Source organism: Oryctolagus cuniculus, chromosome 7 (genome assembly GCF_964237555.1).
Source record: "Oryctolagus cuniculus chromosome 7, mOryCun1.1, whole genome shotgun sequence".
Lineage (NCBI taxonomy): Eukaryota > Metazoa > Chordata > Mammalia > Lagomorpha > Leporidae > Oryctolagus > Oryctolagus cuniculus.
The window spans coordinates 78,549,689-78,564,128 of record NC_091438.1 but is presented as its reverse complement, the minus strand read 5'-3'; the positions used below and the strand labels follow the sequence as shown (position 1 = coordinate 78,564,128).

The following is a 14,440-nucleotide window of genomic DNA, read 5'->3' as shown; positions in this document are numbered from 1 at the left end:
TGCATGAATCTCCAAACATTTTTGCAGCAAAATAAATGTATCTTTCAATTCTGTTTTTGTGAACTTTTGGGAGTCCATTTGTATAGGGTAAGATAATGGAAAGAGGAATTTGAGATGTGTAACTATTTTATATGAGGTAATGATGTGCCTGTCTGTTTGTCTTCAGTGATGTCAACATTTATTTCTCCATTACAGGGTATAGCAAATGTGTTCTAATTGGCCATGACTGGGGGGGCATGATTGCCTGGCTAATTGCCATCTGTTATCCTGAAATGGTGATGAAGCTTATTGTTATTAACTTCCCTCATCCAAATGTATTTACAGGTGGGTTTTAAGTTTTCATTAAAAATCTCTGCTAATGTGGCAATTCTCTGTTATCCCTGACGTTTTGGATTAAAAGCTTCGACATTTGGTTAGCATAGTCTTTTAAAAATTAAATGACTAAACCGTGATAGCACATGAGAAAGTCAGATACCTTGGTTTTAAATCTTCTTAGAGCCTAAGGAAATATTGCTTCATGTTTACTAGCAAATTTTATTCTTTTTTAAAAAAATTTGACTGTTAGCTTGGGGAGGAATAAAGGAGAAAATGCAGTGACATTACTTTGACAGTAATGAATCCTGACAGCCTAGCAATAAATCCCCCTCCCTCCTGACTGCTTTACCTATCAGGAATAGCAGTACTCTTTAAAGCAGCAGTTCTCAAACTTTTGGTCTCAGGACTTCTTAAATTAAAATAATTAAAGCCTCCAATGAACTCTTTAAAAAAAAAAAAAAGATGTATTTATTTGAAAGGCAGAGTTGGAGAGAGGGAGAGACAGACAGACAGACAGGTCTTCCATCCACTGGTTCACTCCCCAAATGGCCACAATAGCCAGAGCTGGGCTGATCCAAAGCCAGGAGCCTCTTCCAGATCTGCCATGTGGGTGCAGGGGCCCAAGCACTTGGTCCATCCTCCACTGCCTTCTCAGGTGCATCAGCAGGGAACTGTGTCAGAAGTGGAACAGACAGAACTTGAACCTGTGCCCAAATGGGATGCCATTGCCGCAGGCTGCAGCCTTACCACTACTCCACAGCACCAGGGTCCTCCAATGAACTCCTGTTTATAGGAGTTTTATATTTAAATATTCACTGTATAGGGAATTAAAACTGAGAAATATTTTAAATATCTATGTACTGATTCATTAAAAAAAATTACCTGTTAACACAAATAACACATTTTTAATGAAAACTAACTGCATCTTCCAAGACAAAGTTTTAATGAAAAGAATGTCATTATTTTACACTTTCGCAAATCTCTTTAACTTTTGGCATAATAGAAAACAGCTGGGTTCTCATAGCTGCTTCTGCATCCAGTCTGTTGCAATATGTTGTTGAATTGAAGTAGATGAAGAAATATGGCCTCACACAGATTTGCAATTGGAAAAGGGAGGAGTATTTTAATAACCTCTTCCATTAATTCTGGATTTTCTTCCTTAATACTACACTCAAAAATTGATGGTTTCTTAAAGCTTAGTAACAGTGTAGAATGTGATATCATATAAATGAACTTTTCATACTTTGTTGCGTTGAAATCCATTGGCCCTCTAACATTTTGAATGGATCTGTTATCCATGCACAATTTTGTATCATCATGAATACATTGGAAGTTACTAGTTTACTAAGTTATGCAGCTTTCCATAAGTTGACATTTCATTATACAATATCAAAAATTACATTCGCTTACATCACCTCAATCTAATAAGAAGAGACTTTAAGAGTTGCAAAGCTGTCATTTCACAGTACCAAATACAAGTCTTCCAAAATTCTAAATTTCATTTGAAAGCTTAAATTTTATCAATGCCAAAAAATACTGTTGATTTTTTTCCTTAAAGTGACAGACTGACTTTGTTAATTTTTTTAAAAAGATTTATTTGTTTATTTGAAAGAGTTACAGAGAGAGAGGAAGAGACAGATCTTTCATCTTTTTTTAAAATTTTTTTTTTAGATTTCTTTTTTTTTTTTAACTTTTATTTAATGAATATAAATTTCCAAAGTACGATTTATGGATTACAATGGCTTCCCCCACATACCGTCCCTCCCACCCACTACCCTCCCCTTTCCCACTCCCTCTCCCCTTCCATTCACATCAAGATTCATTTTCGATTATCTTAATATACAGAAGATCAGCTTAGTATACATTAAGTAAGGATTTCAACAGTTTGCTCTCACACAGAAACATAAAGTGAAAAATAATAGATGATTTTTTAAATGATGATGAAATCAGATCAGACCTATTGTCATGTTTAATCCCAGTGAGAGTCAAGTTGGGAGTTGATAATTTCTTTCTTTCTTTTTTTTTTTTTTTACAGAAGATCAGTTTAGTATACATTAAGTAAAGATTTCAACAGTTTGCACCCCCATGAAAACACAAAGTGAAATATATTGTTTGAGTACTCGTTATAGCATTAAATCTCAATACACAGCACATTAAGGACAGAGATCCTACATGAGGAGTAAGTGCACAGTGACTCCTGTTGTTGACTTTACCAATTGACACTCCTGTCTATGGCATCAGTAGTCTCCCTTTTGACAGGCAGAGTGGACAGTGAGAGAGACAGAGAGAAAGGTCTTCCTTTTCCATTGGTTCACCCCCCAATGGCCGCTGTGGCCTGTGCACTGCGCTGATCCGAAGCCAGGAGCCAGGTGCTTCTCCTGGTCTCCCATACGGGTGCAGGGCCCAAGCACTTGGGCCATCCTCCACTGCACTCCCAGGCCATAGCAGAGAGCTGGACTGGAAGAGGGGCAACCAGGACAGAATCCAGCGCCCTGACCGGGACGCTGGCAGATCTTTCATCTTTCATCTGCTGGTTCACTCCTCAGATTCCCACTGGAGCTGGGCCAGGCCAAACCTGGGAGCAAGGAGCTTCTTTCAGGTCTCCCATGTGGGTGGCAGGGGCCAAACAATTGGGTGGTCTACTGCTGCTTTTCCCGGGCTATTAGCAAGGAACCACATTGGAAGTGGAGCAGCTGGTATTTCAGGCAGTGGCTTTACCTGCCACACCACAATGCAGGCACCAACTTTCTTCATTTACAAGAGATTATCTGCAAAATACCCTTGTCTGACTGAAGATAGTTTATTAGTCATTCTTTCAAATAAAAATGGTGTTCCATTAAAATGCAGCTAATTCGATCCATCAACTCCAACAATTGCAAAAGTCCTTTTTCTTCAGACAACCATTATATTTGCATGTGCAACAGAACTGCTGTATATCTACTTTCTGTTTCACTACACAGAATATTAAAAAGGTATGTGCTCAAAGACCAAGATTTATGAAAATTAGTAATTTCTGCCATTATATCAAGAACATTGTTAAGTGATGCTGGCACTTATTAAATTAATTGGCTGGTTGATTGATCTGCCACAGTGTGCAGTGGTGAATAATACAATGACTACAGTCTGGTTTATTGTTTGATTTGTGCTAAGGCACCTGCAGCTTTATCCACTATTGCTTTTGTGTCATCAGTACAGATATCAACACAGTGAAAAAAAGCAAATAATGTCTTGGTGTTGTTATGAAACAGTTGTGACCATCAAGATACCTTCAAATCACATTGGCTGTTCCTTGAGAACTTCTGCTTTAGTGGGAATTCTTATTTTTTTTTTTAATTTTATTGTTTTTTGTTTTTTTTTTTTTGTTGTTGTTGTTGGTAGTGGAAACTCTCTTTTTTAAAATAATATTTGTTATTTTCTTGGGTTTTTCCTTTCTTTTTAAGATTTATTTTGTTTATTTGAAAGGCAGAGTTACAGAGACAGGTAGACAAAGAGATAGAAAAAGGTCTTCCATCCACTGGTTCACTCCCCAAGTGGCCGCAACAGCTGGAGCTGCGCCGATCCAAAGCCAGGAGCCAGGAGCTTCTTCCAGGTCTCCCACGTGGGTGCAGGGGCCCGAGGACCTAAGCCATTTTCTACTGCTTTCCCAGGCCATAGCGGAGAGCTGGATTGGAAGTGGAGCAACTGGAACTCCAATTGACACCCACAGGGGATGCTGGTGCTACAGGCCAGGGCTTTAACTCGATGTGCCACGGTGATAGCCAAGTGGGAACTCTTGATATCTAAATAGTGACCAAACACCTGTGAGCAATGGCTAGGCACTATTTATTTGGTTTTGGCAATAATTATAATTTGTCCCTTTTAACTGCTCTTATAAAAATTGCTGAGGTTCAAGTACTGCTACAACCCACCACAGCTCTCTAGAGAACAAAAAATTCAGAACAATACATTTCTCTTCCTTCCTCAAAATTACACAAGTGAGGAAGAAAGGGGCCAGGACTCTTAGCAGCATTGCCTGTTATAAGGGTAAGAGTTGATTTTTAGTTACACATCCACTTGACCTACCTCTGGTAGGATGGGGGCTTAGCATTCAAATGTCCTTGAGATTCAGTATATTTTTCTCAGCTGAAACAGGCAGCAGAAGTTATAATATGTGTGTTCAGTTGATTAAGACCTTAGAGTAAATGTGATTTTGGAAGTGATATTATATAAATAATTACAACTGGTGATTTCAGTAAGAAAATACTTGAAATGTTCCTAGAACGAATTTTTTTAAAACTTTTATTTAGTAAATATAAATTTCCAAAGTACAGTTTATGGATTACAATGGCTTTTTCCCCCCTATAACTTCCCTCCCACCCGTAACCCTCCCATCTCCCACTTCCTCTCCTATTCCATTCACATCAAGATTCATTTTCAATTATATTTATATACAGAAGATCGATTTAGCATATATTAAGTAAAGATTTCTTCAGTTTGCACCCACACAGAACATAAAGTGTAAAATACTGTTTCAGTACTTGTTACAGCATTAATTCACATTGATCAACACATTAAGGACAGAGATCCTACATGAGGAGTAAGTACACAGTGACTCCTGTTGTTGACTTAACAATTTGACACTCTTGTTTATAGCGTCAGTAATCTCCCTAGGCTCTAGTCATGAGTTGCCAAGGCTATGGAAGCCTTTTGAGTTCGCCGAATCCGATCTTACTTAGACAAGGTCATAGTCAAAGTGGAAGTTCTCTCCTCCCTTCAGAGAAAGGTACCTCCTTCTTTGATGGCCCACTAAAACTAATTTTTTTAATAAAGATTTATTTAACCCACTATGCCACAGCACCGGCCCCTCCTGGAACTAAGGTCAATAATAGTTTTGACCTTCTTAGGTCAATATGAGGTTTTTGAGTAACATGCTATAATTTTCCCTTAACTGTATTGGTATCTCAATGCAGGAGTGAATAATCTTATTCACTGATGATTTCATAAAGAATGTAGCATAAACAATGATACATTACCTAAAAGTTATATTTCTAAAAACTCCAACCATGTTGAATATAGTTATAAAATGAGAGATAATAATAAACAGCCTCTGTAGCAAGGAAAATAAGAGTGTAGTGCACAATACACAAATGCAAGGGTGCTTCAAAAATTTATGGGCAGAGATGGGTGTTGTGGCATAGCAGTAGAGCCACCACCTGTGATGCTAGCATCCCATATGGGTGCCGGTTTGTGTCCGGGCTGCTCCACTTCCTATCCAGATCCCTACTAATGGCTTGGGAATGGCAGCAGAAGATGACCCAAATGCTTGGGCTTCTGCTGCCCACGTGAGACCCAGATCAAGCCCTTGGCTTCGGCCTGACCCAACCCTGGTCGTTGTGTCCATCTGGGGAATGAACCAGTAGGATGGAGGATCTCTCTTTTTCATCCCTTCTTTGTGACTCTTTTAAATAAATAAATCTTTAAAAAAAAAGAAAAAGAAAAAAAGTTTATGGGAAGAGGCTAGTGTTTTGGCACAAAAGGTTAAGCTGCCACTTACATTAGCATCCCATTAGCTTGAGCACCAGTTCAAAACTCAGCTGCTCCACGTCCAATGCAGTTTTCTGCTAATGTGTGTGCCTGGGAGGACAGCAGAAGATGACCCAAGTACTGGGGGCCTTGGCACCCACGTGGGAGACCCGGATAGAGTTCCTGGCTCCTGGCTTCAGCCTGATCCAGATCTGGCTGTTGTGACCATTTGGGGAGTGAGTGAACCAGCAACTCCCTTTCTGTTGATGTGCTTTTCAAATAAATAAATAAATATTTTTTAAAAGTTTGTGGAGAATAAAATTAAAATGTGGGATTATTTTGATAACAAAAATTTTTTAGAACCCACACAGAGTTTTTTCATAACTGTTTTTCATGAACTTTATAAAAAATTTTAATTAACTAATCTAAATGTCATCAATTAATTTATTTGAGAGACAGATACAGGTCCTAACTGCTAATTCATTCCCCCAAATGCCTGCAGTTGCCAGGCTGAGCTATAGAGAAGCCAAGAATGTGACTCAATCCAGGTCTCTCAAGTGGGTGGGCCTGGGCAGGAACCCAGTCACTTGAGCCATCACCTCTGCCTCCCAGGGTCTGCTTTAACAGGAAGCTGGAGTTAGGAGCCTACACTGGGTAGCAAACCTACGTACTCTGATAGGGACACAGCCATCTTAATGCTAAACACCCACCCCTCAGATAGATTACAAAAAATTTTTTGCACCAAAATTTATCTTTTGGTTTTCCGTGAATTTTTGAAGTAACCTCGGATACATGTCTGATGTATATGATCATGTTACTCCCCAGGTTAAGAATTCAGTGTCTTCCCAAACTGCCTAAAATAAAATGCTTACATTCTGGTCTTATGTGATCAGGCTTCTGCTTTTCTTTTGGACTCATTTCACATTATCTCCCCCTCACTCTCTACACATCAGCCACACTGGTCTTCTTTCTGGTTCTTGAGTGTCCCAGCCCAGGACCTACTTGCTGTCCCTGGATGCTGCTCATTTTATATTTTTGTGTGACTCTCTCCCTGTTACCACCCAGGACTCGGCCCACGTGTAATATCCTCAGAGGGGCCTCTTCTGACCACCTCTGTTAAATAGGAGTCCCCCATCACTGACAGTCAGACTGCCTTGCTTTATTTCTTCACAGCTTGCTTGCTTGCTTCCTTTCTTTCTTATTTATTTATTTATTTGTTTGAAAGGCAGAGTTACAGAGAAGCAGAGGCAGAAGCAGAGAGAGGTCTTTCAACTGCCGCTTCACTCCCTAAATGGCTACAATGCCCAAAGATGGGCTGATCCGAAGCCAGGAGCCAGGAGCCTCTACCGGGTCTCCCACGCAGGTGCAGGGGCCCAAGGACTTGGGCCATCTTGTTTTCCCAGGCCATAGCAGAGAGCTGGATCGGAAGTGGAGCAGCTGGGACTCAAAGCAGGGTCCATGGAATGCCCGCACTGCAGGTGGCAGCTTTACCCTCTATGCCACAATGCCAGCCCCGGCGTTATTACTTTCTAAAGTCATCACTTAAATATTTGTTACTTATTTATGTGTAAGTTCCTTGTTCCTGAGGACCTGGTCTGTCTTCTCTATTGTTAAATCCCCTGACACACAGTAGATACTCAAATATTCTTTGAATGAATAACTTTTCTAGACATATGAGTGCATTTATTTGAAACACTTCAGTGCCTTTTGAGGCCAAATGAATAAGGTATTCAAATCATATAATCTGTAAGGAAGAATCATTTTAAACAAGAAATGACATCATCATGTATTTCCAAGAAAAGTATTAGGTCACTGATAATGAGTTTGAAGGAAAAACAGTGTTGTTTGAGCTTCCTGTTCCCTTCTGAGTCAAGATTTCATAAACTGGAATTTCCATTTTATTTAAAGTGTTATAAATGTTCAAAATACTAGAAATACCTGTAACAAAATTTAATAACATGAAAATTGGTCCAAAGAGAAATGTACAGAAGTTTATTTGTTTATTTTATTCTTTTATGGGATTGTCTTTAAGGTGTAATTTTCCTAAAAAGAAGTTCTTTCAATGGTAAGTGCTTTATGTCACTTGGAAAAGACTAACACAGCATTTTAATTTCAGAATATATTTTACGACACCCTGCCCAGATGTTCAAATCCAGCTATTACTACTTCTTCCAAATACCTCGGTTCCCAGAATTTATGTTCTCAATAAATGACTTCAAGGTAAGTGAAATAAATAAAGTATTGTTATGATTAACAAAAATGTTTTCTGAAAACTTTAATTGATAATAATCATTGTACATATTTAGGGGATAGAAAATTATTTTTAATTAAAATCTATTTTTACAAAAAAAGTAAAAATAAAAGAAAAATGCTAAAGGTTAATAAATGGTTCTAAGGACTTACTTATTTTTATAAGAATGCCTGTTCAATTTTTGTGTGAGCACTTGTGTCCCTATGGCCACAGGGAGATGAGGGAACAGGAATACCACATGAGAGCTGGATAGCAGCAGAAGTGGAAAAGTCCTTGGGAGGAAACTAAACCACTACACAAAGCAAGCATGCAGGCACTGGTGTACCTGACACCAGGAGTCATACACAAGTATCTTAGAAGATTATTGAATGCTTCTTGTTTATCCAACATGTTATTAGATATTTGGAGAAGTTTAAAAAAGACATAATATCATTTTAAAAAGTTTAAATTTTTTTTAATTTTTAAAAGATGTATTTATTTAGTTGAAAGGTTGAGTTACAGAGAGGCAGAGAGAGAGAGAGAGAGAGAGAGAGAGAGGTCTTCTAACTGCTGGGTCACTCCCCAGATGGCCACAACAGCTGGAGCTGGGCCACTCCGAAGCCAGGAGCCAGGAGCTTCTTCTGGGTCTCCCACGAGGGTGCAGGGGCCCAAGGAGTTGGGCCATCTTCCGCTGCTTTCCCAGGCCATAGCAGAGAGCTGGATCGGAAGTGGAGCAGCCAGGATTCAAACCAGTGCCCATATGGGATGCTGGCACTGCAGGCAGCAGCTTCATCCACTATGCTGCAGCGCTGGCCCTGACATAATATCATTTTACTTGGAAATAATTCTGCATCCACAAATGTACTTCAAAAAGTTCATAGAAAATGGAATTAAAAGATACTGGCCGGCGCCGCGGCTCACTAGGCTAATCCTCCGCCTAGCGGCGCCGGCACATCGGGTTCTAGTCCCGGGTGGGGCGCCGGATTCTGTCCCGGTTGCCCCTCTTCCAGGCCAGCTCTCTGCTGTGGCCAGGGAGTGCAGTGGAGGATGGCCCAGGTGCTTGGGCCCTGCACCCCATGGGAGACCAGGAAAAGCACCTGGCTCCTGGCTCCTGCCATCGGATCAGCGCGGTGCGCCGGCCGCAGCGCGCTGGCGGCGGTGGCCATTGGAGGGTGAACCAACAGCAAAGGAAGACCTTTCTCTCTGTCTCTCTCTCACTGTCCACTCTGCCTGTCAAAAAATAAAAAAAATAAAATAAAATAAAATAAAAATAAAAGATACTTTGGTTCAAAGAGTTTTTGAAATTCGCGCATAGTTTTCTCATAATACACATTTCCCTGGAAGACCCCTCATATGTCTGACAGATAAGGAATTTATTTGTTTACATAACCTAATGCCACTATCAAACTAACAAATGCATAATAACTTAATATTTAATACAGATTCAAATTCCCTTAACTGTCTCACTACCTTGGTATACTTCACTAGTTGGAATCAGGAACCAAACAAGGTCCACATATCGTATTTGTTGTCAAGGCTTGTAAAATCTAGAACACTTCCTTCACTCTGTTTAATGCCACTTACCTATTGAGCAGATTTGGCCGTTTGTCCTGAGAGTTGGCTGATTGCTTTGTTGAGATGGTATTCAACTCTTCCTCTGATCCTTGATTTTACTACTTCATGGTGCTGCTGATCTAGAAGCTCAATAATGATTGTCTAATTCTGTCATTCTTTCTGCTTTTATTAACTGGAATTCTACAAAGAAGAATTTTCCCACATTTACTTTGCTTATTTTGAAATACAGTTCACATAAGAATGGCAGGATAAATGTTTCATTCTTTATTGAAATGCTTTCAGAGTAATGAAAACATGGATGATATTACCATGCATTTACAATCATTATTCTTTTTGATGCCCAGATTGTCCCATATTAGGCAACCCTTCAGGTTGACTCCTTATGACATAATCCCTTAAATTAAGGGTAGCTTGTTTTCTTTATGTCCTGAGTTTATCTTTTACTTTCTGCTCCCAGTGTGGAATCAGTCATGTAGTTCCTTTTAGTAGGAAACGATATTTAGAGGCTACAGTCTGAGTGTCAAGGTGATCTTTATAATTGGGTTTTCATTGCTTTTAGATCTTTCCATTGGACAGGATTTGGACACACTTTTTTTTAGAAAGAAGAAATAAATAAATCATGCATTGTGTATTGTTCAGTTTTTTTATTACTATAACAAAATATCTGAGATAGTCTAATGTTATTAAGAAAAGTGGCTTACTTTGGCTTGTGGTTCCAGAGATTCACAGTCTAAGATTAGATGGATCCCAGTGGTTTAGCAGCTAGTAGTGACTTTCTTGCTGACTGAGTCCTGAGGCAGCACAAAGCATCACATGACAAGAGACAGGGAGCATGCCAGTCTATGTCTCTATCCATGTAAGGCCACCAACATTCAATCATGGGGGTCTTACCCAAGCAACCTAATTCAATCTGCTTTAAAAGGCCCGGCCTACAAATGCTGTGGCTCTCAGAAGCATTAACGTAAGACTTTGGGGAATAAATTGCATGAATTTGGGACTCACATCATACTCAAACCATAGCAAGTTCTTATATTTCCAAAAAAATTTAAGGCTAGAGAGCTTTTTCTTATTTCTGTGACTTTGTATAAAGCATTTATATGGTTTGAAGTCAAAGCTTTAAAACAAAGCATATTTACAGAGGTCTTGCCTGCCTGTTTCCTCCATCCTCTGTATGAAATGACATTGATTTTCTACCCTTGCTTTTTTTTTCATTAACAACTGGAGATAACTAAATATCACCATACAGAGTTTTTTTTTTTTAAGGAGTCTATTAATATATTAGATTCTCTGGGCCAAGCAAGTGCATAATTACTATAACACAATTCTCATCAATTCTCAAGTTAACATGACTGGGTCAGGTCAAAACTGGGGGCCTGGAACTCCATCTGGATAGCCCACATGGGTCCAGGGGCTCAAGCATCTGGACTGTCATAACGTGCCTTCCCAGGCACATTAGCCAGGAGCTGAATCAGAAGCAGAGCAGCCTGGACTCAAACTAGTGCTCACATGGGATGCCAGTCATCACAGACAGTGGCTTAACCCATTGTGCCACAACTCTGGCCCCAGTATCTGCATCTTCAACAAGCTTTCCAGTGATTCTGGTGCATGTGGGTTTTGTTTTTGTTTTTGTTTTTTTGGCAGGCAGAGTGGACAGTGAGAGAGAGACAGAGAGAAAGGTCTTCCTTTGCCGTTGGTTCGCCCTCCAATGGCCACCACGGCTGGCACGCTGCAGCCGGCGCACCGCGCTGATCCGAAGGCAGGATCCAGGTGCTTCTCCTGGTCTCCCGTGGGGTGCAGGGCCCAAGCACTTGGGCCATCCTCCACTGCACTCCTGGGCCACAGCAGAGAGCTGGCCTGGAAGAGGGGCAACCGGGACAGAATCCGGCGTCCCGACCAAGACTAGAACCCGGTGTGCCAGTGCCGCAGGCGGAGGATTAGCTTAGTGAGCCGCGGCGCCAGCTGGTGCATGTGGTTTAGATCTGTACTTTGAGCAATGCTGATATAGAAGAGTGTTTTTCAAATTATGAATGGGACCTTTCAGGGAGTCATGAAATTGATTTAGTGACTTGTGAATAGAATTTTTACAAATTAAGTAGAATAGAATTGAATTAAAATAGTGTACATTATAATAAGAACTGTTTTTTTAAACTTTTGTATATGTATATGTATAGCATATATTTCAAATAGACATGAAACTGATATGAATTGGGTGGTGATGTAAAATGTATTCATTATCCCAAATTATGGTTAAAACAAAAAATATGAACAATTTCATGGGGTTGTAGGGGGAGAATTAGTTGTCAGTAGGCATAGCTGGAATTGGGCCGTATTGTATGAACAGCCACCAGGAAGACAGAATGCTTTTCCTAAGAGTGAAGTGTGCACGGGAGAGTGGAAGAGAGCAATATTAAAAGTAAAGCCAGGGGGGCCGGTGCCTGGCTCACTTGGTTAATCCTCTGCCTGTGGCGCCAGCATCCCATATGGGCGCCGGGTTCTAGTCCCGGTTGCTCCTCTTTCAGTGCAGCTCTCTGCTGTAGCCCGGGAAGGCAGTGGAGGATGGCCCAAGTGCTTGGGCCCTGCACCCGCATGGGAATCCAGGAAGAAGCACCTGGCTCCTGGCTTCGAATAGGCGTAGCTCTAGCCGTTGCGGCCATTTGGAGAGTGAACCAATGGAAGGAAGACCTTTCTCTCTGTTTCTCTCTCTCACTGTCTATGACTCTACCTGTCAAATAAATTAAAAAAAAAAAAAAAAAAAAGTAAAGCCAGAAAAGCAGAAGTATATAATAGTGAGGTCTCTAGCGTGGCCGAGCAGAGATTAGGAGTGGTCAGTGCCCGTTTAAATGCTGAAGAGGCAGATTATTACTAGGTGACTGAAAGGTTCTGATTACTCTCTTTTCATTTCAATTAGGCTTTGAAACACCTGTTTACCAGTCACAGCACTGGCATTGGAAGAAGAGGATGTCGATTAACAACAGAAGACCTTGAGGCTTATCTTTATGTCTTTTCTCAGCCTGGAGCATTAAGTGGTCCAATTAATCATTACCGAAATATCTTCAGGTCAGACTGATTTCTTATTAGCTAAGTAAAATACTTCAATATGACCCTAAAGAGATAATACTTTATTTTTAAGAGTAAGTTCACTACTTATCCAAAGACTCAACTAAGGCATTCTGATTTTTTTCACAGAAAATTTCAAATGTATGGAAGAGTAGAGAAAGTAATGTAATAGATCCCCCTTATGTCACTTGTTTTAACAATTATTCAATTCTCTTTCCCTTTAGATTATTTTGAATAGATTTCTATTTTAGTTATATATATATAATATTTATTTATTTGAATGTCAGAGTTACAGAGAGAGACAGAATCAGAAAGAGAGAGAGGGAGAGAGAGAGAAAGAAAGATTTTCTATCTGCTGGTCCTCTCCCCAGATGGCCGCAGTGGCTAGGTCTGGACCAGGCTGAAGCCAGGAGCCTGGAACTTCATCTAGGTCTCCCTCATGGGTGGCAGCAGCCCAACCAACTGGGCCATCTTTCACTGATTCCCAAGGTGCATTAGCAGGGAGCTGGATCAGAAGTGGAGCAGCTGGGACTTGAACTGGCCCTCCTGTGGGATGCCAGACTCACAGGCAGTGGCTTAACCTAATGTATGACAACTCTGGCCCCTATTTTAGTTATATTTTATATGTACATTTATTCATTAAAGAAATATTTATTAAGCATTTTCTTTTTTTCAGGCTGTGTAAGTATTCAGGATACAGTAATGAGCAACACTAGATGAAGTTGGCCTAGTGGGGGAAACACATTTAGAAAATAACCACAGTGGTGAGTGTATGAGTATCAACTAAAAGAAAGGCTTTGAAAGAAAGAGATGAGAACTGAGGAGATGATGTCCAAACAAGGAAGTAAAGGATGATTTAGGTGTTGACTAGACAAAGCCAGACACTTGGCATTTCAGAAAAAGGAAATGGCAGCTGCCAAAGCTGTGTTTGCAAACAGAGGGTTGTGGCTTCAAGTAACAGAATTAGAGCCAATGTGGCTGGAGCACAAAATAAGAGTGAGACAGAGTGTGGAATGAAAACAGGTCCCAGAGGTAGGTAGCAGCTGGCCATACACAGTCAAGGAGACATTATTAAGGTTGTAAGAGTCACGAGGAGGTCGGCCACAGCTCACTAGGCTAATCCTCTGCCTTGCGGCGCCGGCACACCGGGTTCTAGTCCCGGTCGGGGCACCAGATTCTTTCCCGGTTGCCCCTCTTCCAGGCCAGCTCTCTGCTGTGGCCAGGGAGTGCAGTGGAGGATGGCCCAAGTCCTTGGGCCCTGCACCCCATGGGAGACCAGGAGAAGTACCTGGCTCCTGCTGTCAGATCAGCGTGGTGCGCCAGCCGCAGTGCGCCGGCCGCGGTGGCCATTGGAGGGTGAACCAACGGCAAAGGAAGACCTTTCTCTCTGTCTCTCTCTCTCACTGTCCACTCTGCCTGTCAAAATAAATAAATAAATAAATAAAAAAGAGTCACGAGGAGCAGATATTGTAGTGCCACAGGTGAGGTCACTGTCTGGGACACTGGCATCCCGTATTGGAGTACCAGTTGGAGACCTAGCAGCTCTGCTTCTAAATCAGCTCCCTGCTAATGTATTATGGGAAGCAGCATATGGTAGCTCAGATGTTTGGGGCCCTACTGTCCATGTAGGAGACCCAGATGGATGTTCTGGCCTGTCATGGCCCTGGCTGTTATAGGTCTCTTTCTCTCTCTCTCTCTCTCTCTCTCTCTCTCTCTCTCTCTGCCTTTCAAATTGATCAAAATAAGAAAGCAAATAAACAT

General features: G+C 40.9%; 1 protein-coding gene across 1 annotated transcript in view; it reads left to right on the top strand.

Annotated features, from left to right (window-relative positions):
• The window catches only part of EPHX4 (epoxide hydrolase 4), a 40,605-nt gene that overhangs the window by 13,548 nt on the left and 12,617 nt on the right, over nucleotides 1-14,440 (top strand). The window contains exons 4-6 of the mRNA XM_002715865.5: nucleotides 196-324; nucleotides 7,934-8,037; nucleotides 12,531-12,679. Coding sequence (XP_002715911.1) covers nucleotides 196-324; nucleotides 7,934-8,037; nucleotides 12,531-12,679 — 382 coding nt within the window. The remainder of the gene's footprint in view (nucleotides 1-195; nucleotides 325-7,933; nucleotides 8,038-12,530; nucleotides 12,680-14,440) is intronic.